Here is a 20,132-nt window from a genome sequence, read left to right as displayed (position 1 = left end):
TATGCATAGTAAAAAGTTTTGATTATACTTAATTTGGCAACTTTTTTCGTTGCAAACACAATACATACTTAAACATTCAAAACAGTCAAGTAGTAAGTCAAAGATTTGCTTCACCCTAAATCTAAACACATCTGTCAGTGCAGAAGCTTCTTCTAGAACTAATTTGGACTGAGATCTGGTAACTGGGTATGTTTACTTTACATCATGTTGTTTAGTTTACATGTTCATGAGAGGAAAAAAAGAGTGACTTACATGTATGTGGTGTCAGGCTCCAGGCAACGAATGATCATGCTGATGGAGGAGGACAGGAGGTTGGGGATATCCCCTAGCATCACACATGGAGACCTGGCCCCAGACAGGATGTCATCCACAAAGCTCAAAAGGGTTTCTGTGGCAGAGAGACAGACACATTTGTGTTGAGAAGTCATAATTCACCCAGTGACTTCAGTTGAAAGCGATTCATGCACAGTTTGAGGAGAGACTACTTGAAATGTAAGATTTACAGTGCCCTCCAAAAGTATTGGAACAGTGAGGCCAATTCCTTTATTTTTGTTGTAGACTGAAAATATTTGGGTTTGACATCAAAAGATGAATATGGGACAAGAGATCAACATTTCAGCTTTTATTTCCAGGTATTTACATCTGGATCTGATACACAACTTAGAAGATAGCACCTTTTGTTTGAACCCACCCATTTTTCATGAGAGCAAAAGTATTGGAACATGTGACTGACAGGTGTGTTTTGTTGCCCAGGTGTCTCCCAGTTACATTAATTATTCAAACAATAAATAGCACTGAATGTCTGAGCTCAGTTTCAGATTGGGTACGATAGGTTTTGCCTGTGCAGACTGCATTTAGAGGTGGAACCAACATGAAAACCAGAGAGCTGTCTATGGGTGAAAAAGAAGCAATTGTGAATCTGAAAGAAGATGGACAATCAATCAGAGCCATTGCACAAACATTGGCCATAGCCAGTACAACCATTTGGAATGTCCTGAAGAAGAAAGAAACCACTGGTGTACTAAGCAACAGACGTCGAACAGGTAGACCAAGGAAAACATCAGCAGTTGATGACAGAAACATTGTGAGAGCTGTAAAGAAAGACCCTAAAACAACTGTTAGTGACATCAGCAACAACCTCCAGAGGGCAGGAGTGAAGGTATCACAATCTACTGTTCGCACAAAACTTCATGAACAAAAGTACAGAGGCTACACCAGAAGATGCAAACCACTCATTAGCAAGAAGAATAGGAAGGCCAGGCTGGAATTTGCCAAAAAGTACAGAGATGAGCCTCAAAAATTCTGGGAAAAAGTTTTATGGACTGATGAGACAAAGATTAACTTTTTCCAAAGTGATGGAAAGGCGAAAGTTTGGAGAAAGAAAGGATCTGCTCATGATCCCAATCATACAAGCTCATCTGTGAAGCACGGTGGAGGTAATGTCATGGCTTGGGCTTGCATGGCTTCTTCTGGGACGAGCTCTTTCATCCTCATTGATGATGTAACACATGATGGCAGCAGCAAAATGAACTCAGAAGTCTACAGAAACATTTTGTCTGCTAATTTAAAGAAAGATGCAGCCAAACTGATTGGGAGATCCTTCATCATGCAGCAAGATAACGACCCAAAACACACTGCCAAAACAACAAAGGAGTTCATCAGGGGCAAGAAGTGGAAGGTTTTAGACTGGCCAAGTCAGTCTCCAGACTTAAACCCAATAGAGCATGCATTTTACCTGCTGAAGAGGAGACTGAAGGGAGTAACCCCCCAAAACAAACAACAACTGAAAAAGGCTGCGGTGAAAGCCTGGAAAAGCATCACAAAAGAAGAATGCAAAAGTTTGGTGATGTCAGTGGGTCACAGGCTTGATGCAGTTATTGAAAGCAAAGGATTTGCAACTAAATATTAAGTCTCATTCACTTTAATCTATTTTAAGTTTATATGTTCCAATACTTTTGCTCACCTAAAAATTTTGTGTTCCATTACAAATAATGCTGTCTTCTAAGTTGTGTATCAGATCCAGATGTAAATACCTGGAAATAAAAGCTGAAATGTTGATCTCTTGTCTCATATTCATCTTTTGATGTCAAACCCAAATGTTTTCAGTCTACAACAAAAGTAAACGAATTGGACTCACTGTTCCAATACTTTTGGAGGGCACTGTATGTCCTCAAAACAACTTTAGACTTCTTGCCTGCTATTTTAGTTTTCAACAAACAGTAACTTTGCTTTGAAATCTGTTATAAAAATCTAAATTTAAGTCAAAGTTAAGTGTTATTTGGACTTAGCAACAGGACTGCACTTTACAAGATCAGAAGGTTGAGTAAATGTAAATATTGTGTATGATTTAGTGAATTAAAATGTTTTAAGGTACATTAAGATAAGATAAGGGCTAAATAAAGTACATACAGTACAGGGATATGCTTGTTTTGTCTAGATTAACGCAACTTGACATGAAACACTGCTGCACTGTAAACAGACACCTTAACAAAATGTAAAACAGATGCTCCGCTCTACCACAACACACAGACTTGAAGTACAATATGTACATGTAGGGCTGGTCTGTGTAAGTGAAAATGTCAGGTGCTGTTTTGCAGAGTTCTAGTGCTGATTTTTATTTTGTTTTGTAAAAGCAGAAAGTCTGTCAACTGGAGGTGAGAATGTCTCCCTTCAGAAGATATCAAACATGTGTGACAGTGAGATTTTACTGTCAGAATGATGAAATACAGTCATGGTCAGATACATTTGACAGCAGTAACCAGGCTATTGCTCACACCTGCTTAGAGGAAAGAAAAAGCACCTTTGGACTCAGCCATTAAGTTTCATTTACTCTGAAAAAGGCAAAAAGAACAGCGTGCTCAGTGTCACACAGTCCATTCAGTTAACTTTACTTTTGCAGATAGGTGTTCAAGGGCACCCTGACCTGAGGGAGAAAAGTGTTACTTATTCACTGTCCACCCACTTTTCCCCAGCAGAGATTTAGCTTAAAAGTTTTCTCTCACCTCTGGGTCTACTTCCCACACCTTTTCCATAATCTGCAACTGTCTGACGGCTCAAAAAAAAAAAAGTCTTTGACGTCATCTACAAGGTTATAAAAACAACACACGCATTAAGTAGGTGTCAAAACCTTAAAAAACCCCTAATAAAATCAAGGTGAAGTGAAGCTCTTGCGTAAAACAAATTTACAATACACTATTTTTAGATTACATGTGCAACATGATTAAAAAAGGAATTGTGGGCAAAGAATTATTGGGTAGTTTTTAATATCAGCTTTATCTACGTATGACAAAAATCTTGTAAAATAAATAAAATCAAATTAAATACTATTTTTACACTATCTGAAAAAGCTTTAAGCAGTAGAGTCAAGGCAAAGATGTAGAATATGTAGCATACCCACCTCTGGGCAGAGGGTTTTACAGTAAACCTTCCCAAAATACACAGATACACAAGTCCCTGCAGCCAGTCATGTTACAATATTTCAAATAGCCTATGGCATTAACTGCACAACAGGGATTTTTGTTCTCTGATTTTAGCTTTTAAGGCAGAGCTTTCTTCCCAGCAATAGGTTTAGTTCCCTGGGAAGATGTGCTGTTTAAAAAAAAATCAACTCAATCCCTTCCCTTGTTATTTTTCCACACCTGCAAGCTAGGATCTAGCTAATTGTGCATAAGTTTGGCTGAAAATATAAACGAACATACCATACACATTATGAAACTATGATAGAATGATAGCTGCAAGCTAACTAGAGGAAGGGCACCTCCAGACGGAGATGATGACTATGGCGTAATGTTTGTTTACAGTGTTACAGCCGAGGCACCACAGGGTTTCACAAGTGTTGATCAACGTCAGACCACAGTTACCTCAACAGGTGCAAAGGCTCCATCCAACCTTATTTAACAAGCAAGTTTGTCTATTCTCTCTGTTTTGGCCTGTGAACACACCAGTAGTGGAAAACACAGTAAAGCTGCACATTTATTTAAATACTGTACAGTTTTGAGGTTCTGTACTTTAGAACATTTCAAATTCAGGCTGCTTTATACTTGTGCACGGTTACATTTCATGAGGACATTCTGTACTCTTTTACTCCAGTACTTATATTTAAAGGAGACCAATTGTTGGTGTTGAATGCTCACTTGAGGCTGGCTCCAGAAGCCAGTCAGTCTCCATAGACCCCCATGTTAAACTGCCCGACTTTACAGCAAAAATAAACATGTTTACAGCCTGGTACAGCCAAATCCAGTTTTGGTCTCTATTGTGCAGAGGATTCATTTTTATTCAACTCACCCATTTACATTTTATCAAGTCGTAAAATTATGCATGATTAAGGGCAGGCCACTCTCAGTTACAGGCTGTCTGTCAAAGTGTCCTCAACTTCTCAGTCAGACCCACCCCTCACTCGTCCACAGCGCCTGCCTCATGGCCCAATATGGTCACCACTGGCTCAAAAAACAACAAGATGGCGACAACCAAATGCCAAACTGGAGGCTTCAAAATGGGAGTCCACAATCCAATGAGTGAGGTCACGGTATCTACGTCCATTATTGTTACAGTCTACAGTCATTACAGATTAAACCTAATAGTATATAACGTGGTTAAAGGTCCAGGTGGCCACCTACAACACTGAACATTGTTCACATACATCAGAAATTCTAATCCAATAACAAAATTAGAATTACTGTCTTGTGGTTATATGTTTCTGTGAGTCAGTCAAGTTGTAGTTACATTTTACATCCATGTCTGTCCAGACTCGTATGTAGACATGGCAGTTGACAATGCTATAAATATTAATGTTATTGCAAAGAAGCTACATATTCTAAATATTATCTTCAGCCCGGCAGCATAGAAGATCTATACAATCAGCAGAGTTTCAAGATTAGAGTCACGAATTCAATATCTGACAAAATGTCTCCACTTCTGTTCTGTTCTGAGTTATGATGTTGAGTAACGGCCAGAGAAGTGTTTCTGCAGAACAATCAATGTCACAGTCAAGTTGACCTTTGGCCTTTTGGATGTAAACTGAAATCATGCTATAATTTTTTGCTATTAGGCATTTCTGGGAATTTTTTAAATCATAATTAGCATATGAATTCTTGGGTTATGGCCAAAAACATGTTTGTGAGGTCACACTGACCTTGACCTTCTGACCACCAAATTGTTATCAGTTCATTCTTAAATCCAAATGGACATTTGTGCCAAATTTGAGGAATTGCCTTCAATGTGTTTTTGGGGTATCACGTTCACGAGAATATGACAAACAGAAGGTCACAGTCACCTTGACCTTTGACGGACAAAATCTAATCAGAATGGTTGAGTCCAAGTGGACGTTTGCACCAAATTTGAAGAAATCACCTCAAGGTGTTCTTGAGATTTTGCATTTACACGAATGGGATGGGTAGACACCTGAAGACATGATGCCTCCAGCCATGTCCGTCCCCAGCAAGGAGGCAGAAAAATATATAATGAATATTGATTAAACTTTATTATAATGTAACTTTTATTTCGTCTGTACTGTTACTTAAGTAAAATTCTGAATGCAAGACTTGTTCATGTAATGAAGCACTTAGGTTGAAGAGGTGGAGGGTGCAGTATACCAATCTACCATCACACCACTAAATTAGCAATAGCACCTGTATTCACCTGAGAATCTCACATGAGAGAAAAGCAACCCTCTGACCCCCACCTCCACCTCCTCCTCCCCCTCCTCCTCCATCACCTCCTCCTCAGGACTTCTTTCCTGTTGCCCAGGCTGCTGGTGACACATGCACCGAGCTATGTTTTCCCAGCTGGCACTGCATACGTCAAAAGGGCATTTGGCCACCGAGGTGTGTGTTTCACTGTAAGGGGAAAAACCTTCTGCTTGGAAAAGCCAAGTCTACGTGTGTGTGTGTGTGTGCAAAGGTGTGTGAAGTGATGGGTGCTCTGAGGTGGTCATCTGTGACCCTCCGCTACACAAGCAGCGCCTGTCTGTGTGTATTTATACAACATGTGCGTGAAGTGATGGACGCCCCGAGGTGGTCACCTGCGCCTTTCCTCCACAAGAGCTTTCCCTCTCTGTGTGCCTGCATGTGTGTGTAAATATGTGTACGTGTGAGTGATGGATGCTCTGAGGTGGTCACCTATGTCTTCCCTGTCGACCCTGGCCGGTGTCACCAGCTGGTAAACAGCAGGCCAAGTGCCATGGAGTCATGGAGAGAGAACCTGAGGATGAAAAAAACGTGTGTAGCAGCTGTCAGAGAGACCTGTTTACCCAGCACAGAGACTGACACACGAGTGAAAGATATAAACAGTGCTGGAGATGTAAATGAAAAGTGACATTGTGAGGCTTTGCACCACTTAGCATATTAATTGCAAAGCCGGTTGGAATGTCTGTCTAGCGTGTAAGGAGGCGTATAAAAAGGAAACAGTGTTTGAAACCTCGCCGGAGAACACAGTTTGGAAATATGTCGAGTAATTCTCTTATTATCTGAGCAAGTTGAGCTCCAAATGGGAAATTGCAACTCACATCAATCTTCATATACAGTTATAGTCTGTCTGAGCAACATAAGCTATTCAATTTGGCTTTGGAAGAATAGTAGCTACTGTATTTCGCACTGGCTGTATTTACCACAACTGTCTCATACTGCAGGCCTTTATGAGGCTAAATAACACACACTTAAACCTCTAATAAAAACAGTCTAGGTGTAACTCGGAATGGATTTACTCATTTTCTTAACCATTCGTGGAACAAATTCAATTTCTTTAGTGGCTGGAAAAATAGGAGAAAGCAGCATGGAGCTTTTTATTATTATTTTCCCTTTCAGCTGTAGTAGAGAGCAAGAAAAACACAGGACAGAAAAGGGTTAAACAATTTCCTGTGTTTACTTTTCTGTCACATCTCACTGTGAGAGCGCTGATTCGAGGGGCTGGATACATTAATAGATTGGCAGCCTTTTTTTTTTATTTTTTTTTTACTTCACCTCATGACCACTGCAGCTGAACAATGTAGTGCTTTTTGAACAGGGCTGTTAGTAATTGAGCTGCCTGTACTGTATTGTGTCTATATATGTACTGAACTCGACAAATCATCCACTTTAGATGACAAGGATGGCTGTTTGGTTTGTTAAAACCTTTCAAAATGAAAAATCCAGTATGAGTGTTGTTCTGATCTGGTGCCCCTACTGTTAGCATGACATTGCTTATCAGTGGCTTCCAAAAGGCAGAACATCACAAAAATGATTAACACTTTGTGGTCTGCTGATTGAAGGATACGTTTAGGGTTTTAAAGTCTATGATAATACATTATTCGCATGTCATCTCCATACAGACTCAAATAAGTGGGCTACTTCTTGCTTGTCCAACATGTCCTCACTCCCAACTCCACAAATATGGCAGCTTAGTCAGTGGTCCTATGCTAGGCTGCTGTATCGGAAGCCCCGGGAATTAAAACGGGTTGACCTCTTATGACCCTTGAAGCTTCAGGGCATGTTTAGTGTTAAGCACAGCACTGCTGCCACATACACGTACACGACATGCTAAGTGTAGGCTATCAAGTGCCAGAGGGGGCACTAAAACAGCTAATGATTATCATAATCATAATGGTGAACTATCTAAATTCAAGATGAAGCACAACTGCAATAGGCACCATTAGACCATTTTAGGCAACATGATGTACATGATTACTCGAAATATAAAAGGATTTATGTGTCGGGTTGTGTCTGACTTTCTGTTCATGCCATGTAGCTCTCTTGCTCCCTCTCTCTCGCCCCCTTTTGACCGAAACATAGTACAGTATCAACTGGAGGGAACACCCTGGTTTTTACAGTCCCACTTGCTGATAGGGTTTTGCCAATCACCAATATAGCCAATGCCTCATAGGCGTCATTTAGGTATGGCGAGGTATGGCAGCTGCCATACCTTGGAATCGAGAGAAAAAAAAGAGAGAGAGGTTCTGTAGTCATTACTCGAGGCGCACTGGCTGGTTGTTTTCATTGTATTGCACTTAAATAGGTCAATAACATGCTCATCAGTGAATACGAGTGTTATTGAATCAAATTGTTTGCCACTTCGCTCCTCCATGAGTTTTGAGTTCTGTGAGTTACCATATATTTCCAAATAGTCGCCCGGTGGCAAATAGCCGCCGGGGGTTCGACCCCATTTTGCATATTAAACACCGGTCCGATTAAACGCCCGGGCGATTATTTCCTCATTCATTGCCTCATGGCTGTCCCTCCTTGAGGGACTGTTTGCGCATTTACGCAGGGGTCGGTGGTGAAGTGGTGCACATGACTCTGCTACAGACGGACGGACGGACGGACGGACGGACGGTCGGACAGACAGCCACGTATCTAAAACAGGTAATACATCTGGCTACATCTTTCCCACATCAAATATCCGTGATCACCTACACCTGCGTGCGTAAAAGCGCACACAATTCCGTGTCCTCTCACCACGGATGCTGTGATTTGATGGCCCGGTACTCATTGTAGCCCACTCTTCTAAGACCCAATAATAATAATAATGATAATAATAATAATAAGTTACTGTGGACCTATATGCCATGCCTTTTAATGAAATTACCAGAAGAGTTCGATGAAAAACAGGTAATGTCAGCCTGAATTAGTCACGTGCGTCCCCGGTGAAAATCGCTGACGTGCATGGGGAATACAGCTTCTACAGGCTCGCCATAGCTTACTGTCAGGACTCAGGGACCAGAATTCGGGATGGCGGACCGTCGGGATGGCGATATTTCGGTGTGGTGGCCTGTAACTGTTGGTTAAATGGCCCGTTCGGTTGGTATTCGGATAACTGGGGCTTTACTGGTATAATGCAATAGCACCACCCAGCGGTGAAACCCGTGTACACGAAAAAAATGACCCACTCTAAATGTTTAGAGATTAGAGATTTTTGTACACTAACTCACCCCTACATTATACAGTATTTTTGCACTAAAAACATACTGGACAGGAACTGTAACCAAATAACGGCCTGCATATAAAAGCCTTGAGCAAATAGCCCCTGGTTCTTTTAAATGCCTGGGGTCAAAATCAATTTTGTGAAAAAAAAACGCCCGGGCTACTATTTGGAAAAATACGGTATCTATGTGTTGTAAAAGCATTTTGCCCTTCTGCTGTAGACAGCCTGTCTAAATGATGTCTTGAAGCCTGTCTGATTGTATGTGGGGTTTCGGTATGTTAAGCTTGTATTTTCGGTCTCTGGAGACACTCCAATAAATTTGCCTATACAGTATTGTACCAAATTGGCCTTTGTTTTACTGTGTTTCATACACCGGACCCCTTGGTTATCTTCTAGAAATGAGCTTGTAATTAATTTATTTTCTTTATTTTCTGTAAAGTTAAACACATGACTAATGATAATTAAATGTCCGCTCGCTGTCCGTGGTGCTGAAATATGCGCCGAAATAGGTCGGATGTTTTCACTGCTCTCACCAAGTTGTGCATTACATGCAGACATGAGGTATTATGAATGTGAGAAACAGCTTCATGTCCAGTTTTCAATAGCACAGTATGTTCTTCTGACAGGTCAAAGACCAAAGTGAGGTTTTATATACGTTCATATTTTTGAAACTCCATCATCAGTAGCTCTGTGACGTCATGTCATATTGCCATACCTTAGCTTTTGCTGAAACGACGCCCCTGCAATGCCTTTGCAAATGTCAAGAGGATGTTTGGTTCGTTTGCCATTAATATAGGCTTTTACATGGGCATCCCCCACATATAACTGACACTTGCCAACAGAAACACAGACGCAGACCAGGACTGAGCGCTGTGTATGTGTGTGTGTGTGCGTGTGTTACACGTAAGGCACCCAAATGGCCAGCAGCGGCCCTGGTTAAAACCATAGTTTACATCATTTTGGCCTTGGGCCCCCATACTGCCACAGAACAGAGTAGTTTATTTTCTGTGCGGTGTGTCTTCACATAAATCCTGCTAGCTAATTACTTATGCCATGTTAAATGGGACAGCTGTTAATCATGGTAATTCTCAAGGGGGATTCTCAAGTTTAGTTAAAGCTAATATGAGGCTTCAACAGTCTGAAGGCCCTGACACACCAACCTGACGGTTGGCCGTCGATCAATGTTGGGCCATTGGTAAGCATCTGTCTCCCCTGTCGGTGCAGTGTATTCCTCACCTTTGCCTTTTGTTGTTGAATCAGCGACGGCAGAACCCATCAGTGATTGAAATCACTCTAACTGACAATTCAGCTCATTGCACGAGAAGAGTAATGGAAGTGAGGAAAGTAAACAAATCACTAAAGCTGAGAGGGTGTGAGACCAAAACAAACTTGTTACATAAGGTAAGATTATTTTTCTTTAGTCGTAGAGCTCTTGACGGTTTGTGATATTGTTCACTGGCGCATGGTAAATATGCTCTGTTCTGTTCTGTGTTGTTAATGGGCTAACTGGCTAACTAGAATCAAGACAGTCTTCCCTTTTCCCTTTTTGAATGACAAATACAGACTACAGTTGCCTGCTGGTGTTGAGAGTTATTTCCTCTGACGTAGACACAGAACGTACACACTGGTTGGCTGATGGCTGTAATCTTTGTGATGGGTTTCTCTTTGGCTAAGACACAGGTGACTTAGACACAGGTGGCCTCCTGACGTCAGGCAAGGCAGCAGGAGGTCTTCGTTGCTGCTAGTTCTCTGAAGTCAGTTTGGTGTGTCCTTGGGTTAGAGGCCTGGGCCTTGATTTAGAAAACACAAGACAACTAGCAGAACACATCCCTCTGCTGCAGGGAGGAAGGAAACATAAACAGGGTGTCTTGTTCAAAAAATACAGTAACTTTGCAACATATGCAGTATGTCAGTTTAAACAAATTACATTGCTAAAACTTTGTATTAGCATAATCATGTTGAAAAGAAACCATAATCGGCTGGTGGTAGGAGATGAGATGCAAACACTGCTCTCTAGGGTCACAGTCTGACACCTTGCACACCCTGCCATCCACACCGACCTCTGCTCTGAGAGAAACCCAAGCAATCAGAGTACTAGACAGGTTGTAAATAAACCCAGATTAGCCAAATTTATTAGAAAGACAGAACAGAGATGAGCAATCAAATTTCATCCCAACCCAATTTGTTGCAAACATCCATCACAGTTTACAGACTGGCCTCCTGGCTCAACTTTGACTTACAATACTTGGCAAATTCTTGCTCTTTTGGACTTCACTGCTGCAATGTTAGTGTGTTCTCAGATCTCAGAGATTTGCTGAGTACAAAGTTAACCAAAAATAATAGCCAAAGCTACAAACCTAAGACCCCAAGTTGTGATACACAGGAATTCTCCTCCTGTCCAGAAAATTCGTTATATTGCTCTCGTGAACCATATTTCATGTTTGGCCTCACCTCAATCACTGATGTCAAGGCACGTACTTTGCCTTTGGCAGTGTCAAACGGACTGTGATTAAAAAGTTGTTAGCCAAGTACAGATGGATGATCCATTATCACATACTCACATCCCTGTCTGCTCTCACTCCCAAACCGTTTTTCTCACATGTTGTTAAGTTGAGCAGCAGTTGGAGGAGGAGACTGGCTTAAAACCGAGTGTCTGTGAACCCTTTAACAAGCCCTTGCTCAAAGTCATAAGCTCATTAAAACACAGCGTTGGTGCAGATATGGGTGTCTGAAAATATGAAAGTACCTTAGAGCAGTTGGATCACTTCACACTGCGGTGGACTAAGGCGCAGTACATTATTACTCTGCGGTTCAAGAGCTGCCATCCACTCTTTATCTGTCCAATCTTTCCTGTCAATTCCATCTTTCCTGCCTGTTAACCACCTGAAGCAGCAGAACTGTGGTACCCAGCCCAGTGAAAACAGTTTGAGGAACCCCGCTGTGCACTGTCATGGCGAAAGGAATGCTTTATGTGGGTGGCCTGCTGGCCAGAAGAACAGAAAGTGCACCTAACTCGACTATAACAAATATCTCACTCAAACGAGACGTGTAACTCTGTGAACACTGTGTGCTGCCATGGCATTTATGGACATGACTCAACACCAGTGAAAAAAAAAACACATAGAAACAAAATGTTTCTCTCGTGCACTGATTGCTGACAGACAGCTTAAAAAAATTAAACTGATTCTGGAAGCAAATCAGAGCAGTACTTCAACCTTGATGGCTGCTGACTTGGCCAGCTTGTGACAGGTACTATGAACTTGAAAATTCTTGAGAAAACAGAATGTGAAAAATTCAGAACTTTTGCAGATTATTTCATTTATAGGCTTAATTCCTGAGCCATTTTATCATCTCTGCCCAGGTTGCAAACTGCTCATTATGATTGCACATCTTCTGAATTGATACAAAAACCTTCCCAAGAACTTTTCCAGGAAACGGATATCCTTGATTTACTGACTCTCAGCACAAAAAGGAAAAGACATTTTTTATGGGTTCCAAAGCAATTATTATCTATTAAAATCTTTCAAGTCTTGATGTTAAGTGTGTTAAGTGAGATCGAATATGTCACAAAAAAGAAATATTTCTTTTATATAGTGAACAAATTAAAGATTGTGGCAAAACAGCAGCTGAAGACACTCTGAATCAGAAAAGGAAATGGAGGTCTGATGATTTATCCCATCTTGGAAGTGACTGCTGGCAAGAAAAAATGAGCACATTTTGAGTAGTTTTTCATAACATATTGAAATGCATTTTCTCTCAGTTGGTCTAAGAGGCTGTGCTTCCCACTATCTGAGGAACATGATCCTGCATTTTATATTTACGGCACAGGGCAGCCGGCTCATCCTGAGATGATGTGGTTCATAGCCTGTTAAAAGGTTCAGTTGGTATGGGCTGTAAATCTGTCCTTTTAACAAAATCAGTAAATCTGCTTAGATAGTTCCTGGGTGGGAATCAAAGATTTCAGGCAGCCACTTTGGGAGATACTGTGAATGTTGAACTAAAATTTTGATATAAATTATGTGAAATAAATGGTTGATTCTGTAAAATTTACAGCTATAGGCACAGAACTGCTTGTTTTTGCACAGGCTTTCGAGCCCACAAACCTATTGGAAAGTAAGACAAACATCCATGAAATTGCACTTTCATGCATGCCACAGTCAGACTCAAATTTCAGATTTTAGGGTTTTTATGTGGAACAGCAGTGGGTAAATTAGTTTGGCTCCAATTGGCTGTAGATGATATATATTCAATAATACTAATAATAGCAGCAATAGTAATTGACCACATGCTAAACCCAGCTCTCAAACAACACTGCTAAATCATAGCTTAGTGACCCTGATTAGACACGGCAGGCCTGTCTAGTTTAGGATTTCTGCACATGTAAAACAGCGTGCTTGGGGCTCTAATAAGAATGACGCGTTGCTTATACTTTTATAGGTCGGAGGGCGGTGTTTTTTTTTTAGCATTTCCTAGACCAAACCACAAGTGAAAAGTGTAAGGAATGGAATAAACTGTGTATTTTCTGCTTATTTCTAACTTATTTAAACTATGCCTGTAAACTGAACAGACAGGCCATGGCACATGAGTATGCAGAGATATTAAGAGATACAAACAATTAAATTAAGTTGTTAAAATCAGAAATCCTATTAGGAACATCGATAGTAATAACAACTGCAACAACAACACAGAACAAAATAGGGTAAAAAATAGAACCTGGCTATGTTTTGGCTATGCTAGTTTTAGGTACACTATTACATCATTGACCCCAATGGGTGTGTGATGATGGAGTCCTGACCCTCCATCAGATTAGATGGCAGGCTAGGGGGGATGCAAATGGGAATGGCTGTTTGAGAGGGACGCCTTCGGAGCTACTCTAAACAAAGGTGATACAGGGTTTGGGGGTATGTTTTGGATGTACATCTGTAAAAGTGTCAAATATAGAGGACCTAATTGGACCAACTGACTCACAGGAGAAAAACATAGGCCTATGACAAAGGGTAGCAGGGGACACCTGTGGTGGGAGGTACACGATTCACGGACAAAACACTTTTGCTGGACAAATTTTTCCCACAAATCCAACATGGCAAACCTATGGCATTTTACATTACATAAATTAGCCTACCAGCTAGCAGAGTTTTCCTCGACTCATATAAAGTCAACAATGACAGCATTAGGAAAGGTGCAAACGTTAAAAAAATTGGCTCAATTACAACTCACAAGGTTCACCGACAAATTCTCTACTCATATAAAGGATTAATCCCACAGAGGACTGCAAATGCAAGTCTGCAGTCAGTTGCAATGCATTTAGCAAGCCCTGTAGTTAAAGGCGCTGTATGTAAGAATGTGGCCAAAACAGTTACTGCACTCAAATTCAAAATACTGCTGCGAGTCGTGTCCGCCCCCCCTCCCCTATAGATTCGAGGTTGCTGGACAGTGGCACGCTGGAGACTGATTTGTTTGCCCACGGGTGGCTGCCGTGATAGGGCTGTGTCGCCGCGTCCTTGATCTTCGGTTTCCCAGCGGACCGTTTGAGCAAGTCCGGTTTCTCTGCTCCTAACGCTGCTGCCGGGATACAGCGGAGGAGCCGGCTGCTAATGCTATGTACTGCACTGCTAATGCTGCTGCCGGGATACAGCGGAGGAGCCAGCTGCTAATGCTACCGGGTAGACTCACAAGTCAGTCTTTAGACGCTTTGCTTAACTAAAGACTGATGACTTTCTCCCTGATTTTGTGTTTAGATGGGCGGATACAATTTCAGAGTTTAAAAAAACTCCCTACGTTGCAGAACCAATAGTAAATCTGCAGGGCGGTCCTTCAGTGGCTCGCTGAACTCTTGTGCTTGTAAACATGGTCCCACTAGAAACACGTGTAGCGGTACAAAATGGCTCAGCCGTGCTCGCAGAAAACGCCCTCGAAGTTAGTGGGTGTTTGTCGCGTTTGCGGCGACACATTCTCACCAACTAAAAGAAACAAACATAATCCTTTACAAGGCCATGACTCATCCGGCCGGACTATAGAGGGAATCGCCTTGTTGTTTACAAATACTTCCAGGTAGAAAACCAGCAGAGCTTTTATATATATATATATTTATATATGTATGTATGTATGTATATATATATATATATATATATATATATATATATATACAGTACAGGCCAAAAGTTTGGACACACCTTCTCATTCAATGCGTTTTCTTTATTTTCATGACTATTTACATTGTAGATTCTCACTGAAGGCATCAAAACTATGAATGAACACATGTGGAGTTATGTACTTAACAAAAAAAGGTGAAATAACTGAAAACATGTTTTATATTCTAGTTTCTTCAAAATAGCCACCCTTTGCTCTGATTACTGCTTTGCACACTCTTGGCATTCTCTCCATGAGCTTCAAGAGGTAGTCACCTGAAATGGTTTCCACTTCACAGGTGTGCCTTATCAGGGTTAATTAGTGGAATTTCTTGCTTTATCAATGGGGTTGGGACCATCAGTTGTGTTGTGCAGAAGTCAGGTTAATACACAGCCGACAGCCCTATTGGACAACTGTTAAAATTCATATTATGGCAAGAACCAATCAGCTAACTAAAGAAAAACAAGTGGCCATCATCACTTTAAGAAATGAAGGTCAGTCAGTCCGGAAAATTGCAAAAACCTGTGCCCAGGAGGTGAACTGGCACCTCTCCAGCTACCAGTCCACACTTTATATTTTTGGTCCAGACAGGGACTTGAACAGGCGACCCTCCGGTTCCCAACCCAAGTCCCTATGGACTGAGCTATTGCTGCTATGTACTGGGACACTGCTAACGCTGCTGCCAGGATACAGCTGAGGAGACTGCTAATGCTATGTACTGGGACACTGCTAACGCTGCTGCCAGGATACAGCTGAGGAGACTGCTAATGCTATGTACTGGGACACTGCTAACGCTGCTGCCGGGATACAGCTGAGGAGACTTCTAATGCTATGTACCGGGACACTGCTAATGCTGCTTGCCGTGCTGCTGTAGCTCAGTCTTAACTGTAACTGATGCTGAGACTCTACTGACTGCGTGACTGGTAGACGGCGGTGGGTGGCGCAACAGGCCAAAACACAAATTCAAAACATAAACATGATTTGCAGACTGCAAAAAGATGCAAATATTCTGGCTGTACAATTGTTGTCAGTGAGATCAGTATGTTATATGAACATCATTCCTTAGTCTCTGTGACATATTAGGATGATTTTACGAGTATTTGCTTACATATAGCTCCTGTAACTTGGAATTAGCTTAATCCACAGGTCTGTGGTGATTTGCACACTCCAAAATGTAAGTGCTTCGCTGGCTATGGTGATGTGGTTGCCTGCTGACATCAGTCTGATTAGCTGCACCTGTGTGCTTAGCTCATAGGTGGTAGCTCAAACTCTTTCGATAATTTTTGATCACAAGAGTATAAGAGATCAAACACAGCTATCCAAATGAGGATTTCCCATCATCAAGAATATGGGTATTGACACTATTTACTCAAGAAAGTTTACACTTTAGCCAAACTTGCAATATGCAGCTTTAGCCTCAGTCTTTTAGCATTATATCATGTGTGGAGCCTTCAGGTGTTTAAGAAACATTATACAAGTTTTAGAACTAGCATCTATCCAGAGTTATGGGGTCATCAAATCCTCTAGCGACATGTCTAATGTCTAAATGTCTAAAATGTCAATTTACTGCTCACTATTGAGAAAACTATAGAGCACCCATCATGTATAAGTAAAAGAGTGAATAGGAGTGACTTGCTCACCTGCTTCATTCTGTTGCCATCACAATTTGTCAAATCTTGCTTAAATGATACAGCAACTTTTCCACCTCAGGCAAGCGTTAATACTTTTTTGGGATAATTTGAGGTGTGTATGAATTTTCAACATTTACACTCAGGTTTTCATATGTGCAAATGAGATTAGGCGACAATGGAAACACAATTACAACACTCAGCACAAAATACCAAATATGACCTAAGGTTCCACCAAATTAATCATCTGTTTAAAGCTAATGGATTATTATTGGGTTAAGTAACACAGAGTCCCATCTGCAATGGAAAATCATGTTCTACGCAAAGCAATATGATGACACACACCGTGGAGACCCAGTTTTACAGCAGGAGAGCCACAACTCTGGGGAACTTGTCATTCAGCTGGAGTTGTTTACCCTCAGCATTCTTAAAGTATGATTTGTTGGAAAAATCAAGGATTGCCAGGAGACTGATGTGAGTTATGGGATGTCTCACCTTTTGAAGTCCTGCCTGCTGTCGTCAGTTCAGTTGTGCAGACCCTTAGTGTGCATTTATGTGTGTGTGTGTGTGTGTGTGTGTGTGTGTGTGTGTGTGTGTGTGTGTGTGTGTGTATAGACCCTTCCAGCCAATCCACTGCTGTTTTTCTCTGCTTCTTAATGGAAAGGACAGGTGCTTTAAAGATGATAATGTTTTTACTGTGGAATCTTAATGTCTATCAGCCATCAGCTAGTCCTATATCGAAATAAAAGAGGCCACACTTAAATAACATAGTCAATGGATTCACTTCCATATATATTTTAAGTCATAAGTGTTGTTTTATCATGCCAGGCATTCTCATAGCTCTTGAAAAGGCACTTCCAAAATAAGTTAACAAAACCATCATTTTGACATGAAACCAGTGTTTATATAAAAACACACATCCGTGCTAAAAATGGAAACATGCTGTTCCTCTGAAACATTTTAGGAAATACTCCAATTTGCTTTCTTGCAGAAATAAACATGTTTACAGTCTGTACAAAAAATGATTTTGGTTTCTATAGCTAATTTCCCCATTCATGACAACTGTACTGGGGGAAAATATTACGTCAGTCATTTAAATTTTGTACAGCTTAAGGTTATGCATAACTAAAGGCGTGGCTGTTTTGAGTCATAGATCCACCTCTTGTTTCTGCACAGCACAACACCCCCGTCCAAATATCGTCACTTCTGGCTCCAAAGTCCAAGATGATGATGGCAAAAATATTGAACCCGAGGCTTCAAAACCACGTACCAAGAAACAACGCCAGGCTTCAAAATCACTTTTACATAGTGGCAAAATTCCAATGTCCGGGTCTGTCATGTAATGCCACGGGGCCCAAAAAGACTTTTTCCCATAGACTTACATTGTGAAAGTGTGCAAGTACGTGAATCGGTGGATAATTTTTTTGAGCATCACAACCCTCATGAAATGACTAGTTTAATTATTGGGATTTGATCAGTTCCATCTGATTACATTTCTGAAGTCTAGAAGTGCCGCATGATTAAATCATTTTAATCCCCATTGACATTACTGACATTAGCAAAGGGCTAAACTAGAAGTTAGACTATTCTGCTGTATAGGTCCCATGATGCAGAAATTCCAGGTAATTATATACTGTGGAATAGAGCTTTTTTGGCTTCATATGTCACTAAGCCACTTTTACAGGAGTGAACAAGGCCACACCTCCAATACTGTACCCAGGTCTTTTTATACATCCATGTTCAAAGTGGGAGTCAACAAACCAATGGGTGATGTCACAGTGGCTACGTCCATTATTCCTTTGGCAGTCTAGCTTGGCATAAAGACTGATGGCAGTGCCATAGATAACAGCTAGCTTAAAAGTTAAGTTCAAAATACCTAAAATTGATAAATGAATGTGTTGTAGCCTTGTTTGGTCAACCTTGCCCAATTTATCCATCTGCCCGGTAGAGAGTACGTTTTGGTTTTGTTGTCTGTACTGGTGTACTGGTATGATCATGGTACCAAACCTGGCAACCTCACTGTGATGACAAATCTTCAGAGTGTTACACACAGTTACATTCCTTTTTCTGCAGAGGTTAAACAATGAAACAATGTGATAACCAAAGTGAGTTTAAGTGGTGTTGGTAGGTATTTTTGAACATGGGAAAAAGCCCAGCTTGCTGATTCAACAGCCTCCAATCTTTAGGCTTAGCTAGGCTAACCACTCCAGCTCTGTACTGAACGCACAGACATAGGATTTATATCAACGTTTCTATTTCACTCAAAGCACACAAGCAAATCATTTTCCAAGATGCAATGCTGTCTAAAACAATAGTGCAACAAATATGATTTAAAAAATGGCAAATGAGTTTTATTTTACAATGTTATAATGTTATGCTTACCCAAAACATGAATGCAAACTGAAGCCTAATTATTTTCTTTTTCTCTCTTGCTATGATAGCACCATGTTTTGCAGTATAATCAGTCATCCACTAAAGCAGAAGTCAGGCTTAGAGAGGCACGCATCATGAACCTGATGAACTGAGAGGAAGGGGCAAAACAAGAGCAAGGCAGGGAGTGGGAGAGAGCTAATGGGAAGTTTATGGTGCCGTACCACTGCACACACACACACACACACACACACACACACACACACACACACAGACTGCCTGTAATGGTAAACACTTCAGCCTAAATGTTCTCCTCTCTCCGTCTTATAACAGGTTTCACTACGGGCTGCCTGGGAATTCATCCACTTCTGTTAAAGCAGATAGCTTCCTTGTAACTAGCTGTAATTGGCAGCTACACACACACACACACACACACATACACACAATTGGCAAAAGCCTTAACAAATAACATCTGGACTTGGTTGTCTACCTTTCCACTGAATAAAAGAGACCAGCAACACAACAACAACAGATCACCGACAAACCCCTCACTGTTGTTTCTTGGCACGTCAGCGCTGGTCACAACCACTACCAGATCATGAGGACTGGCCACACAGAGATGACTGTTTTTACCTTTTGAAGAGATACATCCCATTTGATATGAAAAGGTACTTGTGGAGGACCAAGGAAGAAGATAAGGAAGATGATGACAAAAAGGGGAAGGATGGCTCGAGTGTCACTCCCAAACCAGCCTTGCGTGAAAAAGAAATAACAGCCCTCCAATCTCTGACTTCTTTCTCACAATTTGTGATTGATATGAATGCTGCCAAGCTGCCATTTACGTCACAGCAGCGTAGTTCATAGTACATTACATCTTCAGAGAGGCGATAAATTGTTTTATAATTTGATAGTAGTGCGTCTGACCAAATTGATAGCAGTTGCTGTGAGAGCGCCTTGCACGCCAACTGTACATTTAGCCAATTAGGTCAATAAAGGAATGAAACACCTCGGATAAAGGCAGATACAACAGTCCATAACATGCGCATGTCCGTCATACTTTGTGAACAACTGAACATTTACAAAATAGTAAAACTAAACCTGCATGTCGACATA

General features: G+C 41.1%; 1 protein-coding gene across 5 annotated transcripts in view; it reads right to left on the bottom strand.

The window, feature by feature from the left end:
- astn1 (astrotactin 1) overlaps window positions 1-20,132 on the bottom strand; it is a 591,813-nt gene that overhangs the window by 28,145 nt on the left and 543,536 nt on the right. For all 5 annotated transcript variants that reach the window (XM_033650224.2, XM_033650225.2, XM_033650227.2 and 2 more), the window contains one exon: window positions 253-388. In XM_033650224.2, the coding sequence (XP_033506115.2) occupies window positions 253-388 (136 nt within the window). The remainder of the gene's footprint in view (window positions 1-252; window positions 389-20,132) is intronic.

The sequence above is a fragment of the Epinephelus lanceolatus genome, chromosome 12, assembly GCF_041903045.1.
Source record: "Epinephelus lanceolatus isolate andai-2023 chromosome 12, ASM4190304v1, whole genome shotgun sequence".
Taxonomy (NCBI): Eukaryota; Metazoa; Chordata; class Actinopteri; order Perciformes; family Serranidae; genus Epinephelus; species Epinephelus lanceolatus.
This window is presented reverse-complemented; position numbering and strand designations above follow the sequence as displayed.